Raw genomic sequence first — 25,469 nt, 5'->3', positions numbered from 1 at the left:
AACGCATTTCCACCGCATTAAGCAATTTATCGTCCTTGAATTTTGAACAGCAATACAGAAGATCAACTGTGATGTGCTTTTGCAAACATTTTCAGACAGGTCTGCAAGAAATCACGATTTTTGACATAAAGCATAGAAATGATTTTACTAAACGTTTACAAGGTAGCGCTCGTATTGTCGAGTATAGTGGGAAATAACCATCGATATCACCAATTTAGCTGAAAACGTAGTTTTTCGAATTGCTTATGATCATACTACGCCCTGAATTAATTAAGTCCATACAACCAGACGATAGCTCAGTCATTCCGCAAGGCAGCATATAACTCAGCATCGGTCCGGTCTCAACGAGAATCACTGTCACACGTTCGTGGAGTGCATCAGATTGCTTCACGCTGCATAAAGAATAATCCGGATACGAATGATAGTTGCATTCTTTACTCGTGAGCTTATTTAACAAATATTCGTCTTAGGCGCGCAGGGTACCGGCGATCCGCTGCGGACATTCTTCGAAATAACTTCCGCCCACTTCACAAATCCAAAGTCTCCTTTGATATCTATGAATTGCGGTGGCTGTCGGCACATGTAGTGAAAGTGCATGTCGAAGATCACGTAGCCGCCCGTGAAGCCATACATGCTCTTAGCCAAACACATCTGCAAAGAATAGCAAAATGTTAGCACCAAGATGTAAGGCAAGATGTAAGGTGTGATTTGCATGTCCATGAGTGATTTCCCGTTCCCTCATAAAATCACTAACTAATCAGATTGTTTCAGAATGTGAACAATTTCGCGTCTACATTGTATTTCACGACTAGCAAACCGTTAAAATATGGCAGACATCGAAAGAGCCAGACATCGGCGGGATTTCATCCACGCGTTCCATGTTCCCAGACAACTCCCAGGCTTGTATTGTGTTTGTCCCTTTGTATGTTCCAGCCTCAAACCGACATTCGTCCGGACAATCTTCACCATATAAGCCGCGTTTACATGAAGTCGGCAAAAGCGGAGCGCAGCAAATCCTCTCCCATTTCTGCCGAGTTCATGTCTAACCGAGACTATCATGTCCCAGATCGAGGTTGTTCATCGTGCGTTGGGACGTTCTTGGAACAGACAAAGTCAGACAAACAGCTACAGCTCAAACCATTAGTTTCCCTGCTGCCCAATATGGCAACACCAGAACCACAAGTAACAGCCTATTGTGCTTCTGCCAATATGTACCTACGAGGACACATTACAGCAGACCGATAGTGTATCAACGAAAGGCAGCTGTTCTTTCATGCTTGCAAACAGAGGCACGAAATGTTCTATTTCGAAGGAAAGGTAATGTTGCTTTTTGTAGAATAAATCTAGCGTATACAGGGGCGTCGTCAAGGGCTGGCAAAGCCTGGCTTCCTGGCCCATCTAACATGGTCGTCTGAAGACAATCACGGTTTCTTTTTTTCCTTCTTTTTTTACGTGTTTAGCTTGGTGCGGTGCGTAACGAACTTTCTGTTCCTCGTTAATTAAATGACTGGCTTTTCATGTCAGTAGTTACAGCTGAGTGGCATGGCCTGCTCTACATTATGCTGACTAAGGATATTTATCTTCTATTATATAATCGCTGACGGAAAGGGCAGCAGGAGTGGCGACAGCAAACGTAGTATGACAAAAAAATCAGGAGTGAGCCTTGGTACGGACAAGGGATTGCGTTGCCGAGAAACGGCAAAACGTAAAAATCCCGAAGCATAGGGTTACTGAGCCAAAATAATATGGTTGCGGGCGCATTCGACACTCAGAGCTACAGGAATATCCCGTACCAGCCCGAACACCTCCGCTCCCGCCCTGCACTAGCGGCACTCATTCCCCCCCCCCCTTTCCTATAAAAAATCCTAGCGGCGCCCATGAGCGTATAATGTCTTTGTATAGAATACACCGTTTAGAGAGTGTTCAGAACATCCTCTCATGCACTGGAAACAAAAGCATACGACTCCTCCAGCACGAGCCGTACTGTATTGTAGCAGTCTATGCCATACTCTCAGTGTGTGATACTCCCGAGCTGTATAATTTACAGGGCAGAAGATGGATTCATATGTGCGTGGTGGCTCTGCACACACGCAGCAACGACAAACATTTATCGTAATGGTTAAAGGCAGGCGGTGACCTGCACGATCTTCACACTATACGCACCTTTATATCCATAGTGCAATTCGAATCGATCACTGCGGCGACGGTACGCTGCAACACGCTGCCCCGCTTGTCGTATCGTGAGCTGTCGGTTTCGAGGTAGTTGGACTGGTTTGTTGCTATCTGATGGTATTGTCCACCTTCGCAAAGCTGAAATTGAGGATTCAAGGTTAAGAAAGCTCCACAGCTATAGCGACAGGACAAATGGCACGCATTGGCATTCACCATTTTTAGACCACATGTGAAGCGGTGGAGATATCTGCCAACTAATTTTCCCTATCTGGCCTATTACGTAGCTGCTGATATTGAAGCAGGATTGCGACAGCAAAAACGCGTTTCGCTAGAGCAGGCTGATGCTGAGACATCGGAGGACATCATCGTCAATGGCGAACAACGTCAGGATTAAAACTCAGTGTATCCTCCATATACTGTCGCATCACAATCTTACGGGATCTCCATCGGCAGCTCCTTCACACTAACTCCGCATATTGGCTGGTATATCAACCATGGGACATCGAGAGGGAAAAAAATGCGGTCTCCCTGCTGGTGCAACGAGCATTAACGCGAGAGCAGTCATTGAACTGCTGAGAAAATGCGGATATGATTTTACATTACAACTGCATTATCACCGAATTTCCACGTGTTAAAGCACCAAGAGGCAATTTACACACCGTGTATCACACGAACGACATTCCCGCAGAGTATTCTAGTGGAAGAAGTAAGGGACTGCACACGGGGCTCAGTTTCGTATCATGTTGACCATTCTCACGGTGCCGGAATATCGGGAGAACAGTACTACGAACCTAGCAGACGACAGAATCTGCGTCTTTCCCTGTCGTCTGCTACGGAATATCTTGCAAGTGCCTCGCAGATTATTCCCCAGCATTAGTAGTGCACGGAAAGGCATGACGTTCAGCACACAGCGGGGCAGCAGACGTGTTCACATCTGCTCTGACTGACATTTTCATTTGCATCTTCCACAGAGTATTCCGAGGAATGCTGGTCGTATGAATATACGGATACTGTTTGAAACGTGGCATACGTTCGGCTAATATTTGTGTCTCGCGATAATTCTTTTCAGAGTTGAATGTAATATATAGGTTGAACATGACCATGAAACGGGTAACGCGCTGCGGGGTTTGCGTGAATACATAATGTTTTCTTCATTGTGTACACGGGTTTAGCATATCCGTACAACAGCTTATGAGTGCTAAAATCCGCATTTCGAGAGCAATGGATTTTAATCGTGTGAAGCATTCACATCAAACCTGAGGGGATCACGGCAGACATAACTGGACTTCCTGCAATGGTCACTAGTGTGGGAAGTCCGAGAACGACCGTGTGTTCATGTCGGCAGGCCCAGGCCATGACGAAGCAATACGTTACCCCGCTTGCAAGATGTAATATAACGTAGGATTCGAACGCCCGTGGCTGCCTCATAACCTCACATAGCAAACACGTGCCGTGCTCTGCGTGTAAACGCATGCGTGCTGTACACGGAACGAATGCCCTGTCCTGCCCTGTCCTGCCCGAACTTTTCTGCGCCCACAGTTCCTGTGGCGCCAGCTATCGTCCCAGCAGAGTTTTCGATGCAGACCACCATTTCGGAGGAGGTAGCTCAGTATATTCATATCGCATTCAAAAAGGACGAAGGCGCCCAGAGAGGTGCCTGCGAGGAAATGAGAGACAATTCTCGGGAACCAAAAGCGCGAACTGCATACGCAGATACTAGATTCTAGACGCAGAAACGCCGAGCTTTGAGGTCGTGACGTCACTCCCGAGGAAGAAACGTCGAGCCCACCCGCAAACGGAGTTTTCTCGGAGCAGCCTTGGAGCCGGCGCAAAGCTTGTACTCGCGGCCGCGTTTCTCGTCATCAGTGCGAGCTGTTATAGGCTGGCATAACATACGCGACAGATATCACTTGAACTTGAAATACAATAGTATCTGATAACCAAAGGTAACAAACACGGTGCGCCGGCCATAAACGTCGAAATATCTTGCTTGTACTTCCGCTTCCGTCCGGTGTTCTCCCGATTCTACCAATATGGACGAAAGGCAAAAATGGTGGTGCTGCTGCTGCTAACAAAAAAGCTTTTTCTCAAAAAAGCCACGGCTGTTGCGGGAAAAGGAGTGAAGAAGACCGTCTAGAACACTACTGTGTGCAGCGATTTCTAGACCAGAGGGAAACGACAATCGAGCAAAGGCTAGCAAGTGGGATGGTATGCGTTTTGTCGCTACCGTGTCCCCAATTATTCTCATTTGCAGCCAATTCTGCATGGTCCACTTAATTCTGACTTGCGCGTACTTCGCGACCACACCGTCCATACCTACACAGCTAAGCGGCTGTGCAGACCGTCGTTTCCCGCCAGGCAAGCGACTGGTCAAGACGGACACGGTTGCTTCCTGCGCTTGCCGCTCAGCTCCGTTCACCTCAGATGTCGGCGTCCCCGCTCGACGGCTATTGTTCGTGAAGCTGATCGTAAAAAGCCCGAGCGCTCGGCGTTCTTTCGTCGAGAAAACGTCGTATGCGGGTAACCCTTAATGGTGTTTTCGACTCGTCGCCTCTGACCACTCTAGAGCGACGGTTCTGCTCAAGTGATCAAAGGGCCTTTATTGCATTCCGGCGACTAGAATGAACGCTTTGGCTTTGTGGGATCGAATTTTGATGGCTTCTGTAGTAAACATTTCGTCCGTGACTTTTGATTACAGTCGACACCTGTATTGTAGAGTTTCTATGCACTAATCCCATGATGTTAAAAGGCTGAGTCAGGGTAATAAATAGGGGGACAGGACACACGAGTCGTCTGTTTGTCCTTTCCGTTTAGTTGTTGCCGAGACTCAAGACTTTTCACGTCATGGAGTCAGCTGACCTGCATCTACGCAATACTCCCCGTGCACTAATTGTCCCGGATTTTTCACGCCTATGGTGAGTGTTATACATCGGACGTTTTTCAAACACCGGGGATGCGCGTTACACATCGGTTGGCGTTCTACACAGGAAAATACGGCATCTGATAAAGGTCTAAGAGAAATTAAAGCGAAGGGACAGGGCGATGGCAGCGACATCGGACGTCCGCTAGTGTTACCACCGGAGAAAAGAACTACGAATCCAGCACGACTTCTGAGTACAGCCACTAAGTACATAATGATGTAGTACACATGATGATAGCAAATTACGTAAACCAGACCAGGGTGATTTAGAGCATTGGTTATTTACGGTGACTGCATTGTTATGTAATCCTATGGGTACAAAAGCTATACCAAACGAGTCGAGGTGTGGGCGGAAACTCCGCTATCGTCAGGACCAAACAGGCTGGTCGATCGAGGTTCGGGGAACTGCATCCAATCAGATGGGGCCTCTTCTCCCAGTCTGATATGAAACGGATCATCCCACGTTTTGAGTCAGTGAGGCAGTGGTTCTGCCAAACTGGGGATCGCGAAACCCTTGGGGGGGGGGGGGGGTCGTGACAAATTCAGAGCCGGATCACGAAACGACAGAGGGGAAAAAAAAAGGCAGATATGATACAAGTCAAATAAACGATAGTGAAAGCTGTTCAGGTAGTTCCATGGTTGTTTCTCCATATGTGTATTTTTCTCATGCTTGATGACGATACACAGACAGAGCTGCGTATTTCAGGACGGCTGACGGGAATCGGGGTCTCTTGCGGGGTCCTCATCGCTTCAGCTTTGTCGTCTCACCCGTGCTTGTGCAACACGACGTGCCCGAAGACGGCCCATAAAGTCGCTATTCGCCTCCGCTGCTGTTGTAAGCTCGGAGCGACCGCATAGGCGGTGCTTTGCGTTATGCGCCCTCTGCACGATGTTTTGTCGTCATCGGTAGGACGCTAAGTCAGGAAGTCACTTTGTGCACGAATGCGTGAGATGGAAAGACGTATCGGAGCACTTATTACATCAAAGACATCCAAACTATCGTACGTGAGAGTATAGGAGCAGCAGTATAGCTCTGTGTGGTGGAGGACGGTATTTTGGAGAACGCAAATATGCAGAAGCAAGAACAGCAGAGCAGGTAGCTTTGATCTATTCTTGATAACCTCTTTCCATGTTGAGTACTTGTTTGGTGCTTGAATTTTCTTTTAAATTAAATAGCTTAAATTAAATTAACTGGGCTTTGACGGCTATGTTGGTTATGTCAAGTGGGCGATGCAACATACATGTGAAGTCGGAGTGCATTTAAAGGAGGCACTTTCCCACTTTACACCGTGACGCATAGGGAAATGGTTTGAGTGTGTTGCTGATGGATAACACGTTTGGAGCGTATTGCGCGTTGTCACCGCCCTCCTCTCGACGAGGCGCCACACTACTCTGCCTTCATCAGTGTCGCACTGCCTTCAAAGTATACGTGAATCGTATCGCAACAAAGGAGAATAGCACTTTACATAAGGAAAAACCAGGCTGAGCATGCACGAGGGGCTGTGCCACGGTTCTATGTACAGGGTTCGCCAAGATAAACTTAAGGGTTTGTAATGAAGAACAAATAAGAACAGTGTCGGACAGCCAAAGCAGATGCTAGAGGGCGTATTATGCCCCAAAAATTTTATGTCACCAATTCTGCTTGGTGTGTTTCTCTATGAATAAATCGTGAAAATTAAAAAAAAGAAAGAAAAACGCCGCTGGCTAATAGGCTATACCTGTGTTTTAACTCCTTCCCGTCAGATGGCGAAACGGTCGAGCGCGGCGTTGCAGACGACATCAGACGAAGTGAACAAGTGAAGCTGAATGAAAACTCGTACTCTGCAACGTCGCGTCCGACCGTGTCTCCATGTGACGGAAAGAAGCTGAAACGGAGGTATAGCCAATTAGGCAGCGGCGTTTTTTTTTTTATTTTGACGATCAATCCCAAAATTAGCGGTCACCTTCCCGCCGGCGCACTCCGTCACTATACTCAGCCGCTATCCGGGAAGCGGCCTTACAGGATGTGAATTCAATGGGAGACAGCGTTTATGCCAATTAACAGCAAAACAAAATAAAATTCTTAAGATGTCATCGTCTAATACAGAAGAACACCATGTAACGAACCCCTGGAGACATGAAAGGCGCCAGCAGAATATAAGCCTAGTGCACCGTGGCCAATTTTAATGCATTGCGCGTATGAGGATTCCGTGGATTTTTGCACAGCGCCCATGTTTAGACTACGATTTTTCGACGAAGGCAGTCAGATTTTGGAAATGTCATCGCATATTTTCGTTCAGTACGTCCTCCAGGCGTACATACCAGCCACAGCACGATGTGAGAGTGTTAATTCTGATGCACCCAGGGCCTTCAAGGTTGCGACAGGGTTCTCCTCCGAGGCGCTCGACGGACTAAGTCCCAGTATTATCGTAATACGCATGCGCTGAGACTGTACGGCCGGTCTGAGGGAGTTCGAAACGAGAACGGTCATTTTTTCCAGAACTCGGAGTGGCTGACAGAACAGACAACTTTATTTTGAGTGAGTAATATACAAATGATACCGTTTTGTATTTTATATCGCTTTTATATTAACTATACAACTTGATAAAAGTGTCCATTTCGAGTGCCGTTTTGGAAGTGATTTTGTCAAACGCGACCTTTCAGGGTGTAACAGGAGAACAAGGTACAGGGTTCAAACCCTGTGATCTTTCTTTCACGTATACATATTACATAATCAGCTTGGGATAACTTTGTTATCATCGTTATATCAAAGGATATTAAGCTCCGAAATTCGCCATTTGGCCGTTTTGGAAGCGATTTTGTCAAACGCGACCTCTCAGGGTGCAACAGGAGAACAAGATACGGGGTTCAAACCCCGTGATCTTACGTACTACAAAATCAGCTTAGGACGCTTTTTGCTTGGCGAGTGTCGTTTTGGAAGCAGTTTCTTCAAACGCGACCTCTACATGTACGCCATGGCACCAGGATTAAAGAGGCTTCGCACGTTTTAAAGGGCTCGATCTGCTGCCGAACGTTGCGGTAGCCTCTGTTACAATCCCAGTACAAGCCGTTCATATTATGTTTTTGGCACCATGATACATATAATTTGAGTCCTTGTAAAGGGCCTTGCTGCCGCCTTTTCCAAATTTTGCGGTGGTTTCCGATGCAATCACAGGAGAAGGGCATGACATAAGCCGTGGAATGTCTGCCACCATGATTAAAGGGTTTTTTTTTTGTCCGTTTTAAAAGGCTATGCTGTAGCCTTTTATGGAGTTTGCGGTCGCATCCGTTTTAATTCTAGTGACTATGATACAAGGGGTATCGACCGTTTTAAAGGACTCTGCTGCCGCATGTTCCGTATTTTGCGGTCGTCTGTTGCAATCCCAGTAGAAGGGCATAGCACAAGCCATTGATGACATGTCATCGGCAGCATGACCCAAGGGGTCTCGCCCGTCCTGAAGGGCTATGCTGCATCCTTTTCCGATATTTGCGGTCGCCTGTGTTATGATCTCGGTAGAATGACATAGTATAAGTTGTTGAGTTGTCTTTGGCAGCATGACACAAGGGGTTTTGCTCGTTTAAGAGGGCTCTGCTACCATGTTTTCCGAATTTGGCGATCGCCTCTGTTATAACTCCAGCAGAATAGCATTGCACCCAAGCCACTGATAACTTTCTTTCTTTCGCTCCATGATACAGGGAGTATCGCCCGTTTTAAAAGGCCTTGCTGCCGCCGTATCCAAATTTTGCGGTCCCCTCTTGCGCAATTCCGGTAGAAAGGCATATCATAAGCCGTCATGAATATGCCTTTGGTACCACGATACAAGGGGTTTCGTACGTTTTAAAGGACTCTGCTGAGAACCATGATTAAAGAGGTTTCGCCCGTTCTAAAGGGCTCTGGTGCGGTCTTTTACGGATTTTGCGGTCGCCTGCGTTACAATCCCATTGGGAAGGGCAATAGCATAAGCCGTCTCGAATATGCCTTTGGCACCATGATACAAAGGGTTTTGCCCGTTTTAGAGGGCTCTGCCGGCGCCTTTTCCAAATTTTGTGGTCACCACTGTTAAAATCAAGTCGTTGATAATGGCTTCGCTATGCAGAATACACCAGTGACGCTTTGTGGTGTATTCCTTGGTTGCCCCTGCCATCATCGGGGTTGCAGAAAGGTTACTTTTTACTTTTCTCAAAGAAGTTGGCAAGTGATGCAATGTTTCAGAAGGATACTATGGGTCATTTCTTGCAGGTCGACGTGTAAGCGAATCATAGACTTTATGCGTGCTGCACTTCGAGAAAACTTCGTTGATTACCATGAACAGTGAAATTCAAACGGCTTCGTAACGGATATCTATTTTCATCTATGATGTATCTTCCTCATACTTTAGCACCAGTGCTCGTAGGTGTCTGTTGCCGTGTAAAAGTTCGGACTGCCGGTGATTTGCCGTGCAAGTTCACTTTTGTGCCCCGTATCTTGGCAAGTTTTTTTCCTTGTCATATCGGGCTCTCTCATGCTGAATTCAAACGGAAGGTATCAGCTCTTAGTCGGTTGCAAAACTCGTATCAGCAGCGAAGAGGAATGACAATTTCTTCTTTGTCATTGTTGTTGCGGCTGGCACTATCATCAATGCGCATAGAAGCCAAGATGCGGTACCCGGCGTGATAAGATGTCTGCGTGATTTCCAGTGGAACGAACCATAGGGTGGTATATCTATATGGATATATATATGTATATGGGTATATGGGTATATGCATTGGTGGCCAAGCTGCATCGGGAAATCTCATGAATTACAGGGGAGTGGTTGGAAAAATTCAGGGGGAGTGCACACCTCCCTGGGGGTTGGGGGTAATGACCCTGGACAGGACCGCAATTATAGCAAAGTACATTAGCGTAAACAGCTGAGCGCTATAGTTATTAGGCATTCGCATATACAATTCGTCAATGAAAAACTTCACTTGACACAGCAAGAGAAACAAATGAGCTTCTTTTCCAAATGAGACATTGAAAATTTGAAAGGCGTTGCAAGTTCTTCGTACATAGTTCTTCACGAACGATTATCCCAACGTTCAGGACAGACATGTACAAGATACTCAAAAATGTATTTAAGATAAGATAATAAATATTAAGATAATTGTAATTAATTGTAATTAAGCAATTAAGGCAGTACAAAATACTTCAAAACGTATTCGAAATACAATTAAGATACTATTTATCCTTGAACGCAAAATGTCACCGGTCACTGGTCAATGCGGCAAGTCGCAGCTATGTCACATGAATAACCTAAACCCCGCGAACTACGCTAGCCGCCGCCGTGTGATAGTAGTCATCTAGACACAAGCCCCAGAAAGATGACAAAGAGATACCACATAAGACATAACTTCACTGAGCATATGTGACCCAGAACAAAGGAAACTTCTAGCAGTGTCATACTCGGCGAGGTCAGAATTCGCTGTCACCGCGTCAGGGCACACATAATAAGAACCCTCACTGGCCATGGAGACTTCACTGGAGTCACTAGTCACGGGTCAAGTCCAAGGGACTCAGGAAATTTCCACTGAACAAGCAAGATAATGGAAGGACGAGACACAGACAGTTTGAGAGGGAGATCCAAAATACGTAATTAAAGTATTGAGTAGAAAATACCATAAAATGTATTTTAAATAGAGCACAAATACACAAAACAAAAAGGCTTGAGTAGAGTACCAAAATACTGCAAATTGTATTTAAAATACAGTATTTTAAATACAATACTCCAAATACGTACAAGTCTGGTTCAGGAGCACTGAAATTGTCGGTTTACACACTGTATTATTGATTTTGCTTGCATTTTCAACGTGAAAAAGAGAAAAGAACAGGGAAAGAGAAGTAATTAAAAATTTTCACACAATGACCCTCGTACATAACTACTCCATCTATTTTTTTTTTTTTCTCTCTGCGCCTCTGTGCTCCGTATATAGTTTGTCGCGCACGATATCCGGAGAGGCTGCTGCTATGCTGTAAGCCCATAAACTTAAGTGTAATAATTAAGATGTCATTCTCTGCACTTGTCTCCACTATTACTTCTCAATTATCATATTACTTACAGTGTAATTTATCAAAATGCACGTTCACACCAGATCGCTATAACTACTTGTTGAGCTTCATGAGTCACAAGAACTGCTCGAATGTGAATGTACTTGCTAACGTCGACAGGAGCAGCACTACATCAAGCAAGGGTAAAAAGAATGCCTGAAAACCTGGTTTCATTCAGAATTCTTCATTATTGGTGTGTGCGTGGGGGGGGGGGGGGCAGCTTTATTGTATTTGGTGGTCAAGAGCCTTCGGGACACAGAATAGCTGACTGCAAGCCATGCACATGCGGCCCGCGTGTGTGAGAGCCCTGATTGCCCTGATCTAAGCATTGCTTCATCTTAAGCGAGAAATAAATAATGTACTCGAGGGCGCGTAGCACTTGTTTACCGTTATCTCCAAATCTGGTATTTAGTTATCTCTGGTCCTAAGAAGTCGCGTTTGATCAAATCATTGCCACTCGCATCGCCACAGCACTCGCAGGCGCTAAATTGTCCATATCTTCCATTTCATTTAGTAATAACTCTGGATATAAACGTGATATCGAAGATGTCATCACTTAATTACGTAGTCTGTATATTCATGCTGAATAGCTATGAGTCCGCGGCCCATACCTGGTTCCCTTCATAGAGCCTGCGAAGTAGCGTTTGGTCAAATCATTCATTTTCAAGCGACCAAAGAAGAAACAGGAGACAAGATCACACACAAGTCGCTCTGTTGTTGTTTCGTGTTTGTTCTTTGGTCGCTTGTGGATTTACGCCAACCTGCCCTATTTATATACTTCAGACATTTTGGCAAATCGTCGCCCAAGTGGCACTCACAGGCGCCAATTTGTCAGTTTCTTTTATTTTAGCGCGTGATACCAATTCGATGCTGACGGTATCATCATAAAATTACGTAATCTGTGTATCGTCTGCGGACTTTAGCTGCTGTCCTTGCTGCAACTCGCATTTAGTCAATTTGTCGTCCAGAAGGCTATCACAGGCGCATCCTGCCAATTTCATCCGGCCATCTCCCGATATCTGGAAAGTCTCATGCTCCTTCCCACAGTTATACATTACGTCTTATTCTTTATCTTATGTGAATGCTCCCGGACGTGTTATCGGTGTTGTTATCAGGTCGGGGCGTGAAAAGGGAATTGGTTCACCTCAGATATGTCCTCCTCTCCCTGCCCAGATCTGTTCCTCCTCACGTACGCACCCACAACCGTGTAAACTTAGCTTCCTTTCGTAGTCCTCTGCTATCAGGTCAAGCCGGGTTTCAGAGGGGGTGTCCATGAATGCTGCTCTAGAGTGACACAACCAGCTCCGGTGGCGCAGCGGTAACGCGTGCGCTTGGAGACTGGGAGGTCCGCGGTTCGAATCCGCGGGCCGGCTGTGCCGTCTGGGGTTTTTCCTGGGTTTCCCTCAGATGTGTAATAGGCGTATGCCGGCACACTTCCCCTGAAGTCGGCCCATGGACGCAGCTATCCTCCCCCCGAGCGGATTCCGCTCGGTCTTCCACTTTACCCTTTCCTCTCCTCCTCTCCACCACCTTTCCCTTGCCGAGAAACATGCCGCCTAATCAGGCAGGCAGACCTCTCGGGGTCCTCCCAACGACACTCCTCCTCCTCCCCTCCAGAGTGACACACCAAGCGGAATTATTGACATAAATTTTTTGGGCATAATACGTCCTCTCTAACATCTACTTTGGCTTTCCGACACTGTTCTTATTTGTTTTATCTTCATAACAAACCCCGAGGTTTATCTTGGCGAACCCTGTACTTCGAGCGGGTGTTCATTGCTATAGTCGTTGCTCGATATTTGAACCTCATGTTGTTGGACGAACAGCTGTGTGATCATTATGCTGCGTTAACCATGGATACACCATGGAAACACAATTTACGTTTCGACGCCAATGCGGGCGTCCACACGAGACACACGCAGAACAAAATAGTACACCCTTATGAAAATGATTTTCTAGTTTCTATACAAGACCTAGAGAGAATCTATCTATCGTGTCTAGTGTCAATCTTGTGCATAGGAAATAGATAGAAGCTGTATAGGGTTTTTAACTGGTAAACTCTATACAGTTTCTATACAGGATTCAGACTCTAGAATGTATACATTTTCTATACAGTCTCTATAGAGCTAATACTATAGCTGTCCCGAAAGATCTTATTTACGAACATGTGCTACTTTTTTTTTTTGCTGTACATTTGAAGAACAACTAATATATGTGATGTGTGCATGTATGAACATGGATACAAATGCTAATAGCAATATTGTGACTTATCACTTCAGACAACGTGAACATTTGCCGTTTAGTACTTTTTAATGTTGCACTTGAAGAACTGCTGCTTCTACACTGTCAGGGGAAAAGTTATAAAAAGCGTACGTATAAAAAAAGGTAAACGAGGGCGGAAGTACCATTTTTGTACCTATTTCAACTGTCTATACCATCGTTTAAACCAAGTGTAACTCACTGATCGCAGTAGCTAATCGTATAGTACGGGGCTGGCTCATTAATTTGGTGTGGAGATTGTGCTGGTCTAGTTCGAGTAATTTGAATAATAAACACAGTCCTTAATGCAGTAATATATTAACAGTTGGAGGAAATGTTTTTAGTGACTGTTATTCGCTACTGAAACAACAATCTATGCGTGCTCCCCTCGGGTGGTGACCGAAATAAACCGTCCAAAATAAATCGTTCCGAAATAAATCGTGCCGAAATAAACCGTGTCAATATAAATCCTAGTAATACTCCCACGGTGTTCAAAATCCCGCTACCGGCGAGAAAACCACCGCCACCTATCCCGACACCGAGTGCCGGTCGCCCATAGCCACAGGAGCGGTGGTGGCCCGCACCCTGTGCCGACGGGAAAAGCAGCCGGCACGCAGGCAATAAGAATGATTTTCTAGTTTCTATACAGGACCTATGCATAATCTGTTTATCGTATCTAGTGTCAATTTTGTGCATAGGAAATAGATAAAAACTGTATAGGGTTTTTAACTGAACTCTATACACATTCTATACAGGATTCAGGAACTAGAATGTATACATTTTCTATACAGTCTCTATAGAGCTAATACTAGGCGCCGAAAGGTCTTATTTACGGACATGTGTTACTTGTTTTTGCTGTACATTTGAAGAACAACTAATACACGTGATTTGTGCATGTATGGGCATAGATACAAATGCTAATAGCAATATTGTGACTTATCACTTCAGGCAACATTTACCGTTTATTACTTTTTAATGTTGCACTTGACGAACTGTTGCTTCTACACTGTCAGAAGAAAAGGTATAAAAAGTGTATGTGTAAACCAGGGCGGAAGTGCCATTTTTGTACCTATTTCAACTGTCTTTTTTTTTTTTTATTGCGTGTTAGCACCGCGAAGCAACTGTGGCTATGAGCGGCGTACAGACGTGGACAGACGGAGAGAGGACAGCAGGAAGGAGTGGGGGACAGGGGGATTAGTATGCGTCCTGGGCCGACTTCAGGGGGAACTGTGCCGACATCAACTGTCTATACTATCGTTTAAACCAAGTGTAACTCACCGATAGCATGTAGCTAATCGTATAGTACGGGGCTGGCTCCATGCATGCGCAACGTGCAGCACCACATTAATTTGGTGTGGAGATTGTGCTGGGTTAGTTCGAGTAATTTGAGTAATAAACACAGTCCTTAATGCAGTAATATACTAACCAGTTGGAGGAAATATTTTTAATGGTTGTTATTCGCTACCGAAATAACAATCTATGCGTGCTCTCCTCACCCGTGTGGTTGCATCTCGAGCTAAGACGGCTCCACATGTGGCCTAGTCATTTCGTTGCGTGTTTTACCAGTATCTGTTCCTCTGCAAACACCTCGCAGGTGTGTGCGTGTGCAAGCGTTTCCCTCTTGCTTTTGTTTATTTTACGTATTTCTTCGGTTTCTTTTTGGTTCTTTTTTTTTCTTTTTTTTTGCGGTTTGGAGTGTGATGGCACGCAGTGAGTGGGATGTGGCGGTGAAATAAATGGAAAGCTCGAAACGGCTGTCTTCGCCTGCTCTTCGTTTTTTGGGCGAGAGCAGTACTATTTTTGAACCGTGATGTGGGCAAGCTTATGCTTGTCCCATCCTACAGTTGGCAATACAAAAATAAATGGAAAGTTCCTGGTTTTTGAAATACAGAAGAAGATTATCGAGCTACCGCCATCGGCTCCCTCTTCAAAATTCTTTCGTAACCCGTTTCGTAACGCACCATCTATTGACAGTAAAGTCCACTTCAAATAGTACATAAATACAGTCAGTATAGAAAAATGAGGCAACTTTGTGTCCTACATGAACACAATCTGTGTAGAAAAATTGGGCAACTTTATATCCTACATGAACACAATCAGTATAGAAAAATGGGGCAACTTTCTATCCTATGTCTAACTACTTTGTTTTCAATGTATATATAAATGCTTTATCTATTTTCTATCCAATAGTATTCCCATTTATTCATAGAAACTCCATTCGGAGTAGATACAAGTTTTAATCTATTTCTTATGCGCTCTATCTAGGGTTTCCTATAGAAATTCTGTAGAAAATAGAATTTTTTTTTCATAAGGGCAGATCCGAGATCAGCCTTATGCCTTCGTCATGTTCCTGTAGCATTCTGGTATGGGCCCCTTGTGGCTTTGTGGCATTCTTGTCACTATGAATGTACCTATGTTAACGTGCCAAAGTTTATGCCTCTTCGAAGTTAAAAGAGTGCCCGGTTTTGTCACTTCATTTCATACAGCAATGTTGCATGCACTGTTCCCCCTTTCGAGGAGGAAACCCTTCAAGAAAAGCCTGATTGCTCAAAAGATCTTTTTGGCAGGCAAGAATGACCCATGCGCAAAGACACAAACAAAACACAACACGATGGATCAAAGCAAGCAAATACATTTTCCATCGACGTCGAAAACGTCTTTGCTGGTGTTCACCCATCGCGTTGAGTCGCGGCTTGTCTATCGTGGAGTTTATGTATCAACTGACCTGCATTTATACGCCATTCTGTCTGTCTACTACCTTTTTGATCTACTATTGAGGAAAGCGTCCTTCTCAGTGCCCTGTATTTTCAGTGTCCGTAATAAACAAAATCAGTGTCGACTTACCACCTCTTTCGGATTTATCCTCGTGATTGTCAAGCATGGGGCTATGGGACTTCTCTTAGAATTAGGGCCATCGTAGGTGGTCAAAAAGGCAGCAGCGCTAAAGGAGAGCAATTCTGCTGTCTTCGAAGGAAGTGCTTGATGCCCATACTGAGCTCTGAATTCCAGCGAGTCAACCTGCAAGAATATAAGGACCTCAAAAGGGAGGTAGTATGAACTGCCAGAGTTATATGCGTGGGGTGAACACACATCTGGCTTAGCTATGAGCGTATGAACACCTTGTTCAGGAAAACTCCTGAGGACATTTGCATTTCCATCAACCTGGTTCATCCACTGGTTCGGTTGACTAGGTGGCCGTGGTGTGCACTGTGCGGTTTGCCGGCACACCTTCCAGACTCACGTCAGCACAGTTAACCCCCGAAGTCGGCCCAGGACGGGAGCTGACCCCTCCCGCTCCTTACGACTGTTCTATCTTCAGCTGTCCGAGTCTGCATGCCGCGCGTGTTAACAGTTGCTTCGCGGCACTAACAATCCAGACGTGTTCCCTGTGCAAGTCTCCCACGTGATTTACCTACCAACTTGAGAGACTACTTGGAAGTATTTTGTTCCGACACTGTATATTTTAGTGGGCGATTTCGGCATTATTTTGGTCATACAATAGTTCTAATGTAACACTCTTCTGTTTCCGAAAGTTACGCAAAAACGTTCCTTACAAAACATGGCTGCATAGAAGGTACACCAGATCCCGTCCAGGGTGATGGTCCTGTAGATACGCATACCCTTCGGTCCATGATATTATGAATGAGAGAAGTTCGGTACAGCAGCGCGTCGAGCTCAATCGCTCTGTAAAGAGAAGCTGATGTCAAGAAAGCATCCGAGTAAAGTGCGTATCGGCAGCAGCCAGAAGCCCATATCGCAGATACTCCAGTAGACGCTGACACTGTCACGAAACTTACAAGACAATCATTTCTGCGCAGTAAACTCCATTCATTGGTGGCTTTCAAGTTGCGAGCTGGCGCTAGGCATGCTGGGACTTCCGGTCCGAAATTTTAGTTTCGCTCAATTGGAGCAAAGTAATAGTTAACTCTGGCTGAAAGGACAACCAATATGAGTTCGCCTGGGAACGCACGCCCCGTAAACAAGTACGTTACTTTAACAAATACTTTTTTTACGCGTAATAACACTTTTCTTATGGCAGGGTTTAGATTGCGTGACACTTCGTGCCCGTTTTGGTCAAGTTTTGCACGAGCTTTGAAAGCGCGATACCAGTGCCATGGCCGAGCCGGTTAAGGCGCCCCGCTTGTTGGTGATAGCCAAGGTCGTGCTGTACACTGGGAGGTGGTGGGTTCGAATCCTACAGCCGGCTGTGCTGTCTGAGGTTTTCACTAGGTTTTCCGAAGATCTTCCAGACGAATGTCCGCACAGTGCCCCCTTGAAGTCTGCCCAGGACGCATACTAACTCCCACTCCTTGCTGTCCTCTACCCATCTGTGCACATAACCAAGCAGCACACAACATTGGACACATATTGGCTGGTAATTGGCTATACGGGTCCAATATGGGGCCCGTTTCACCTAGATTTCCGCCATATTGGCCAGTTTGAGCCAGTATTGGGAAAATCCTGGCAATATGGACCCCATATTACCTGTCTACACCCCATATTCACTGAATACAGAAAATGGTACGTACGCGTGTTGCACAAATGCCCAGGTAGCACGGCAAGATTGGACGTTGAAGCGTGTGAAATGCCCAATTCAGTACATCGTTACATCCAACAACTTTCCTCAGATGATACACATTGTCCGAAACAGTCAACATACGTGGCAATCCTATTGTAACGTTCACTAGAACTCGACAACATAACTTTTCGCGTTGAGGAAGCAGCCGCCATTTTACTTCGCGATGCCAACGCCAACCGGTCAAGCCGACTGAGAGCGAGCGGGTCGTTTGAGCGAAATCTCGCGTCCTACAACTAATGCACATGCGCGACAGCGGGATCGGACGTTTCATACTCCCTAAAATGTCGCTGGTTCCCCTAATGACAACGGAATTGCGGCAGTAAAAAACACAATGTTTGATAGGAAGGGATGGCTCTTGTGTAAACTTAGGTGCTTTAAAGATGCTGCAAGCAGTGTGAGTTGATCTGGCGTATGTCCGTCACCGTCACGAAAGTATTTCGCTCCTTTGTACTCTCGGAGCGGGTTCGAAACTTTTCGTTCATAGAATATATTGCGATCCCAATGAAGGCTTCAGGTATTTTTGGTATTGGCGGTTCCGTTGGTTTTCTGCTGGTGTCCTTCAGCAAGACGGGCTAGCACCCGTTCTCAGTTTTTGGGGCGATGCATTTTTTTCTTTTTTTGTAATTGTATGCAACGTGGATCAATGAGATCTGCGGAAATGAAAAAGCAAAAAGAGGAGACAAGTAATATCAGTGGCGGATATTAAACCGGGTAATGCTTTATTATTATACGGACTCCCCGTTGGTGCTATTACAGAAATATTGGCAATATTGGCGCAAAATGGGCTTGCCAATATGGGCAGCCTGGTTGGCAATATGGGCAGCACTCCCCATATTGGTCCAATATTGGCAGCCCATATTAGGCCAATATTCGCAATCTTGGCAGCCCATATGGGTCCAATATTGGTGAGCTGCTTGGGTATGTATAGGGACTTTTTATGTATGAGTTTTTCGGGTTAAATGCCTTTCTCACATTCGGGAGTAAAAATCGGGCGCTATTTTTAAATCAATTCGGGGAGATATCGTGTTTATAGAGTGTTTTTGTTTCTCCTCCTGTCTCTAAGTCCTTTCCTAATCTTCGTCCTTTTTTTTGCGGGATCGTGACCTTCCAGCGCTAATCCCCGAATGCGTAGACAGTATTGACACACATGAGTGTATTGTTGGGAACGTAAGTGACACATTCTTACATGTGTTACACGTGGCGACCTTTGTTCGTCTTCAGTGGAAACGTCACTTGAGGACTTCATAGTGACTGGAATTCGGGAAGAAATCGGGTTTAACCCAAATTGGTCAGTTTGGGGGGAATAACCGGGAGGAATTGGGTTTAACCCGAAAAAGTCACTCTCTAGGTATGTATTGCCGCACATACCCACAGTTGATTCCGGGCGCTAACACGAGATAAAAAAGAAATTGCGATCTTTTGCTGTGTTAAATGTCCTGTTACAATGCGGTCAGTTTGACTTTTCAGATAACAAGGATAACAAGAACCATTTCAGATATAGAACGAAATGCCGGTGCAGTACTTTACGCAGCAATCTTCTGCACCCTGGGGAGCATATACGCATGTTAATGTAATTCTTTTCAGATTATGGGGGGGGGGGGGGGTTATAATGATATCCCAGCCACGGACGATTCAACACACAGCACGGCACTTGGTGAAAGCGCCTACACAGCTTAGTTAAACTTCCTTTTACATGACATTTTTCCAAAGGCGGAAGATCCGAAATTACTTGATACACTTTGTATCCTTTTTCCTTAGAATTAGTGCACTTAAGCCACGAATACCCGCCCCTTTTTACGTTAAAACACGCTGCCGCTATGCGATTCCAGCAGTATTTCGGACCCTAAGCGTACATCACCGTGACATTGCAACACCCCTTACGTCATTTTGACAGAAGTTCCAAACCACCCATCTCAGCCGCGCAACAGTAGTGTCTGCACACGCACGACACGAAAGTGGACGCACCTCAATAATGACACCTAGCGAAAATAATTGGTGGGTTGAAGTAGGGTGAAGTCGTGGTTCAGTGTGTGTGCGTGGGTGGGGTGGGGGGGGGGCGATACCGGCATGTTCCGTGCATTTTCGCGCTAACCATCATGCTCCACGGTGTATGATGGTATGCGGGGGACAGTTTTCCCATTGAGGCGAATTCATCCGGGACTATTGCGCTACCATTCCCAGGTGGAAAAAGGTGGTGTGTGTGCGTGCGTGCGCGCGTAACATGTGATAAGGTTTCGTTGAACCATCTGGTTAGAGGTGTGTAGAGGTGTGTGGTTAGAGTAAACGGCGTACCTTTTCGAAGTATTCCGCTAAGGTTCCCAAGATATCAGGATAAGCAGTGGCCCGAGGCCCCACGCCAGGCATATGATCAATACTCACTGTACGAGTCTGTTGAAGTTCGTCAGGAGGATACTCGCCGGTTGGCTTCCACGGATTAACGCCACACCTAGTAGCACGTAGCCAAAGGTCCTACGTGGCGGTATTTCTGCTCTTATCTGGTTGTTCACGTTCTTGTCCGCTTCCTGAAAGAGGACAGTCAACGCCTAGTCCTGAGAGCAATCGACACAATTTCACCGTCATTTTCAGTTGCAATTTCGACAACACGCGAGCAGGTAACGCACGGGCAGATGAGGCAGTTCAAACATAGGAAGAGAACGTTAGGAACGCAAGCAGAGGAACAGAGCAGAGGAATACAAGCGTCAAGTCCTTCCGCCAGCTGATCAGCCGGCAGTACTTCGGTCGCCATTATTCAACGCGCTAACCGCACAACCTCACTTCGCGTTTGAAATGACCGTGTTTTATAGCAATGGTCAGCTTGCCAGACGTGCTACGAGTTACTATAGTAATTAACTACTTTTTGAGTAATTTTGCGAGTGATCGCTTACTTTTGAACTAAGCATAATTTATAGATGAAACCATCTCACAGGCTCCATCACAGCCTTTCCTATCGGCTTTCCTCTCCAACACAATAGAGCATTCCGCACATGCATTTTGATTGCGTGAGGACTTCCCCTCTCTCTTCCTGTCGCCTGTATGTACAGTAGAGCAGGCTTCGGACATAATGAGTCATCTACAAGTTAAAATGTAGTGCGGCTGAGCCCTTCTATCGTGCAAACCTCAAGACTCAACGTCTTTGAAGGAAATGCACAGAGAGCTTGCTCAGAACACCGAGCTCGTAGGGTTGCGATTGTCCATAGTCTTCCACAGTGGCACGTCCACTAGCTCACTTGATTTACGGCTTTTCTGAAATTTCTATGATGATGTAGCGAAAACACGAAAACGATGTGTTGCGTAAAATGCATAATGTGTTTAAATAAACAAAAGCTCCTATATGATCTTCGAACGCGATGAACTGCAATCTCAAAAAGCGTGTTAAGCTATGTGTAATTTCAGGAAGTTTAAGTAGCTATATACCGAAGTAACGCATTACTTTTTACCCGCTACTTTCTACAAAAGTTAAAAAGAAATTATAAAAATTAGCCTTAAGCGTAACAAAAATAAGAAAATTACGCCTAAAACTTGCTTGAGAGATCTGCAGCAACGTAATTGTGGGAGTGGACTTTTCTACGACCATGTCATCAGATAACGAAGAGAGTCTGTCCTTACTGTTGATGCCTTTGATGCCCCCTGAAATCCTCGATATGAAGGTGATCTGGGTGCCATATGACACTAGCCATTAACTCGATATATCTAGTATGTACTTCATTAGTGATACGTTTCATTCGTGGTGCGTGATCACGCCGGAAAAGGGTACTACAGAGTTCCGCTCTATAGTGACGGCAGTAACCACCCCAGCAACCTCAACACCGAATATCTTGAGGATGTACCCATAATGCCCTAACGGATTCGTACGTCCGATTCATATCTCAGTGATGTCCATCGGACGTACGAATCGGTGCTGTTGGGGAAGCTTATACTACGCGCGATGGCAACGCAGGTTCTTCAGTGCATCACTGTCCTCACAACGTCATTTTCCGCGAGACGCGCACAAGGAGAAACAATGCTTACGCGCAGGAACCTTGTGACCTCGTCGATATAATTTGATGAAGTTGTTGGATGGAGTTCCGTATCCAGGACAGCAAAGTCTCTGATTTTTGGCCAATAGCTTGCGATTGCACTCGCAAGCTTTCCTTGCATGCTCTGGGTTTTCCTGAAACAGACAGCGTTGTTTTCGCATGAGCTTGGGTACCCACTTCTCGACACACTAACGATTCACTTGATGCACGTTCGTTTTTTTTTTTTTTTTTTTTTTTAAATACTCCACTACTCCAATACATTCCACTACTCCACTTACAAACTCGGTATGTCGATACCAATATTACTTCTTTGAAGACGGAGATTTTTATTCTTCAATGCATCGATGTCTTGGACGGTGAAGAATATAAAGTGGCACACGCCATCCACTGGTTGATATTGATCCTGAACGACCAAGGCGACGCAAGCAAGAAAGTTATGAGGCAAGGCTGCGCAAGAGAGTGCATTGGGTTAGAAATAATGCGGTGAACGGGCTTAGAGATTGCATAACGCGTACAAGGAACACTTCTGTAACGATCACCGATCAATATTGATAGTGAATTTCTTACGTGGTTTCAATGTCGTAGTAGTAGTAGTGGTGGTGGTGGTTGTGGTGGTCGTTGTCGTGGTGGTCGTAGTTGTTGTGGTGGTGGTGGTCGTAGTTGTCGTGGTGGTGGTTGTCGTAGTAGTTGTGGTGGTCGTAGTTGTTGTCGTGGTGGTGGTGGTCGTAGTTGTCGTCGTGGTGGTGGTGGTCGTCGTAGTTGTTGTCGTGGTGGTGGTCGTCGTAGTTGTCGTGGTGGTGGTGGTCGTCGTTGTCGTCGTGGTGGTGGTGGTCGTCGTCGTCGTCGTCGTGGTGGTGGTCGTCGTAGTTGTTGTCGTGGTGGTGGTGGTCGTAGTTGTTGTTGTAGTTGTCGTGGTAGTGGTCGTCGTAGTAGTCGACGTAGTCGTAGTCGTACTAGTGGTAGTCGCCCGAGTAGTAGTTGTGGCTGTCGTTACAGATAGGGTTTGTACTGCGAATGCCAAAATTAGTAGCAACGACACAAGCGCTTCTCTTGAATTTCGTTACAAGAAGCATTCCAACCCTCCATATTGCCACAGCCTCGATAACGTAATCTCAGGACACCGCGTTTGCAAGATCTCGCGAAGTAACGCGTGCTCCTCACGTTCGCGAAACGGACGCGTGACGGGGCAGTGAAGAATGTCCACACCGGACCAAGACGCTAGTTTATTTTCTGATGTTTGGTATACAGCTCCATGTTCCAAGCTTCCAGGGGTCGATTGCGTATACTTCTGTCCTGATGAAGAACCCTGTTGTGGACGTAACCTACGAACAATCGGATGGGTTGTAATTAAAATTATAATCGGAACGCTGTAAACATAAGATATTTGTCATACTCGGTCACCGTAAAACCCACGTTCCATAGCGCATAGTACTCACGTACCACATTAGCCATAAACGACAGGTATAGGTTTCGAGGTTACACATATGAAACTCGCTCCAGTGTTATCTATTACTGCCGGAACAATCAATGGTATGTTATGCATGGTTAAGTTTAGTCACCGTTCGCAGAAAGCGTGCCTTATCTTCTACTGGCTGGCCTCCCACAGAACGATCTGAGAACGATCAATATTGTACTTTAAATCGGGTACGGAATACAACTGCATGGTCTTCTGCAAACTTTCGAAGTAGTAGTAGTAGTATTGAAGTGAGACTTGCCTTTCAGAATGAAGAGCTTACAGGCATCAGGTGACTGTGCCTACAGGATACACGCGTCCGTTGACCGAACCGAAGAGAAGCCGTCTGGAGCTTATGCACGAGGCATTAGCTTGCGTGGGCTCGCACTGCTTTCAGTATTACGTGCTGTAAGCCTTTCAAAAATGGAGAAGAAGAAACAAACGAATGATAAAAATTCCATAATACGCTTCAGACACGTTACAACTAGGATAAGGTGGGTCAAGATCAGACAGAAATTTGCAATCGAATATGGAATTTTTATTTTTCGTGTTTAAAAAAAGATAGCCATAGGCACATTTTCATGGGTTAAGAGCTTCTGACCTGTAAACGCTGAACAGATGTAGCCGGTTGAAAATGAACACAGAACAAAAAATTCAATAATGCAGATTCTCATCTTGCCTCATCCCTCAGGGCAAGAGGAGACATCGCGTTGGCTAACACGAAACAGGCCGTGATAATGAACTATACAGAATAATTTTTACAATCCAAGGAGACAAAGTAAAACCAGTGGGCCCCTACACAACCCCCCTGAGCCCAGCACTCATATTATGTGCAATAAAACCACATAGAACCCACTGCTATTTTGCTCCATCCTCCTTTGCAAGCAAGGCACCGCAATTGTGATGTGTTGCTGTTCGTTCGTTGTGCGTGCACTCCTGCTTTGCTCGAAATATCCTAGCAAAGAGGTGATTTTGATAGAAAATCCCAGGTAATATGTAAAAAAATCAATCCCTGACGAATAAGCGTAAAGGCACATAATAGTTGTTAGATATATTTACACAATGTGTTGTCTAGTTTCGTTTTCGTGTTCGTCTGACGTATGCTCACGTGTTTGTTCACTTTCATCTTGCGCACACTGCGTGTCTCGCGTAACACGTTTTTCCTTTACTTTTTCCCTTTTCTATTCACGAGTAAAGTCGTTCCTTGTTCGACTCTTGCCCAGGACGCAAGTGAAGGCGACAGTCCAGGACGCAAGTGAAGACGACAGTTCAGGACGCAAGAGAAGAGGACAGTCCAGGACGCCAGTGAAGATAGCGCCCGAAGCGACGTTGGCGAAGCCAGACGCCAGGAACACAGTAGTGGTGCCTGGGACGACAAAGCAATTCTGAGCGACGCATACCGAGACGGAGCGACCAGAGACGATTCAGCAGTCATGGCTTTCAGTGAAGAATTCAAGATCACGAAACTGAATTCAGAGAACTACCGTGCGTGGTCGATTAGGACGAAAGCTGCGCTTGTACAAGAGAGTTGCTGGGAAGCAGTGGATCCTGGATACTCCGGCTCAGAAATGACAGACGAGGAGAGGAAACACAATAACAAGGCCCTCACTTTCCTGTTCCTTGTGGTAGAGGACAGTTATCTGGACGACATTGGCACTTGCACAACCGCGAAGGAAGCGTGGGAAATCCTTCGGGAAATTCACACGAAATACGGATTGCTGCACGTCCTACAACTCCTGCGAGATTTTGTGAATGTCCAGAAGACGATGAACCGATGAAGGAGTACCTGAGCCGCTTGATGGACCTACATCCAACAACCAAGTTGACTAACGGTGGATACGGATTCAATGATAGAGGTTGCGCTTGTCATGGTGATGGGACTGCCCGAATCTTACGAAGCCCTCATCCTCAAGTTGGAGCAGGACGAAGCCACACTCACCGCTAAGGAAGTAAAGGCAAGACTCTTACTCGAGGAAAAACGCAAGAAACGTCGAGATGAAGGGCAGACGACGGAGAGTGATGGTACA

At 45.7% G+C, this 25,469-nt stretch overlaps 2 protein-coding genes across 3 annotated transcripts in view; both read right to left on the bottom strand.

The window, feature by feature from the left end:
• LOC135388272 (uncharacterized) overlaps positions 1-25,469 on the bottom strand; it is a 363,678-nt gene that overhangs the window by 326,788 nt on the left and 11,421 nt on the right. The window lies entirely within an intron of this gene.
• Positions 420-23,847, bottom strand: LOC135388271 (uncharacterized). 2 transcript variants are annotated; one of them, XM_064617699.1, is made up of 10 exons: positions 23,705-23,847; positions 23,549-23,601; positions 22,557-23,311; positions 22,268-22,436; positions 21,982-22,123; positions 20,353-20,495; positions 16,949-17,078; positions 16,239-16,412; positions 2,164-2,310; positions 420-651 (listed from the first exon to the last, which is right to left on the bottom strand). In XM_064617699.1, the coding sequence occupies exons 5-10, from the start codon at positions 22,108-22,110 to the stop codon at positions 451-453; spliced, it is 924 nt and encodes a 307-aa protein (XP_064473769.1). In that variant the 5' UTR covers positions 22,111-22,123; positions 22,268-22,436; positions 22,557-23,311; positions 23,549-23,601; positions 23,705-23,847; the 3' UTR covers positions 420-450. The 2 variants fall into 2 exon arrangements, with proteins under 2 accessions (XP_064473769.1, XP_064473770.1); XM_064617700.1 differs by having other exon boundaries at positions 22,557-23,601.

The sequence above is a fragment of the Ornithodoros turicata genome, chromosome 3, assembly GCF_037126465.1.
Source record: "Ornithodoros turicata isolate Travis chromosome 3, ASM3712646v1, whole genome shotgun sequence".
NCBI lineage: Eukaryota > Metazoa > Arthropoda > Arachnida > Ixodida > Argasidae > Ornithodoros > Ornithodoros turicata.
This window is presented reverse-complemented; position numbering and strand designations above follow the sequence as displayed.

Bases quoted from the DNA above. Each gene is read 5' to 3' on its own strand.
- LOC135388271 (XM_064617700.1), bottom strand. From the start codon at position 22,110: ATGCAAGGAAAGCTTGCGAGTGCAATCGCAAGCTATTGGCCAAAAATC. The intron at 20,496-21,981 runs GTAAGCATTGTT...GTCCTCTTTCAG, and splicing joins AGGTCACAAGGTTCCTGCGC to GAAGCGGACAAGAACGTGAA. The intron at 16,413-16,948 runs GTAAGGAACGTT...ATATTCTTGCAG, and splicing joins CTTCTATGCAGCCATGTTTT to GTTGACTCGCTGGAATTCAG.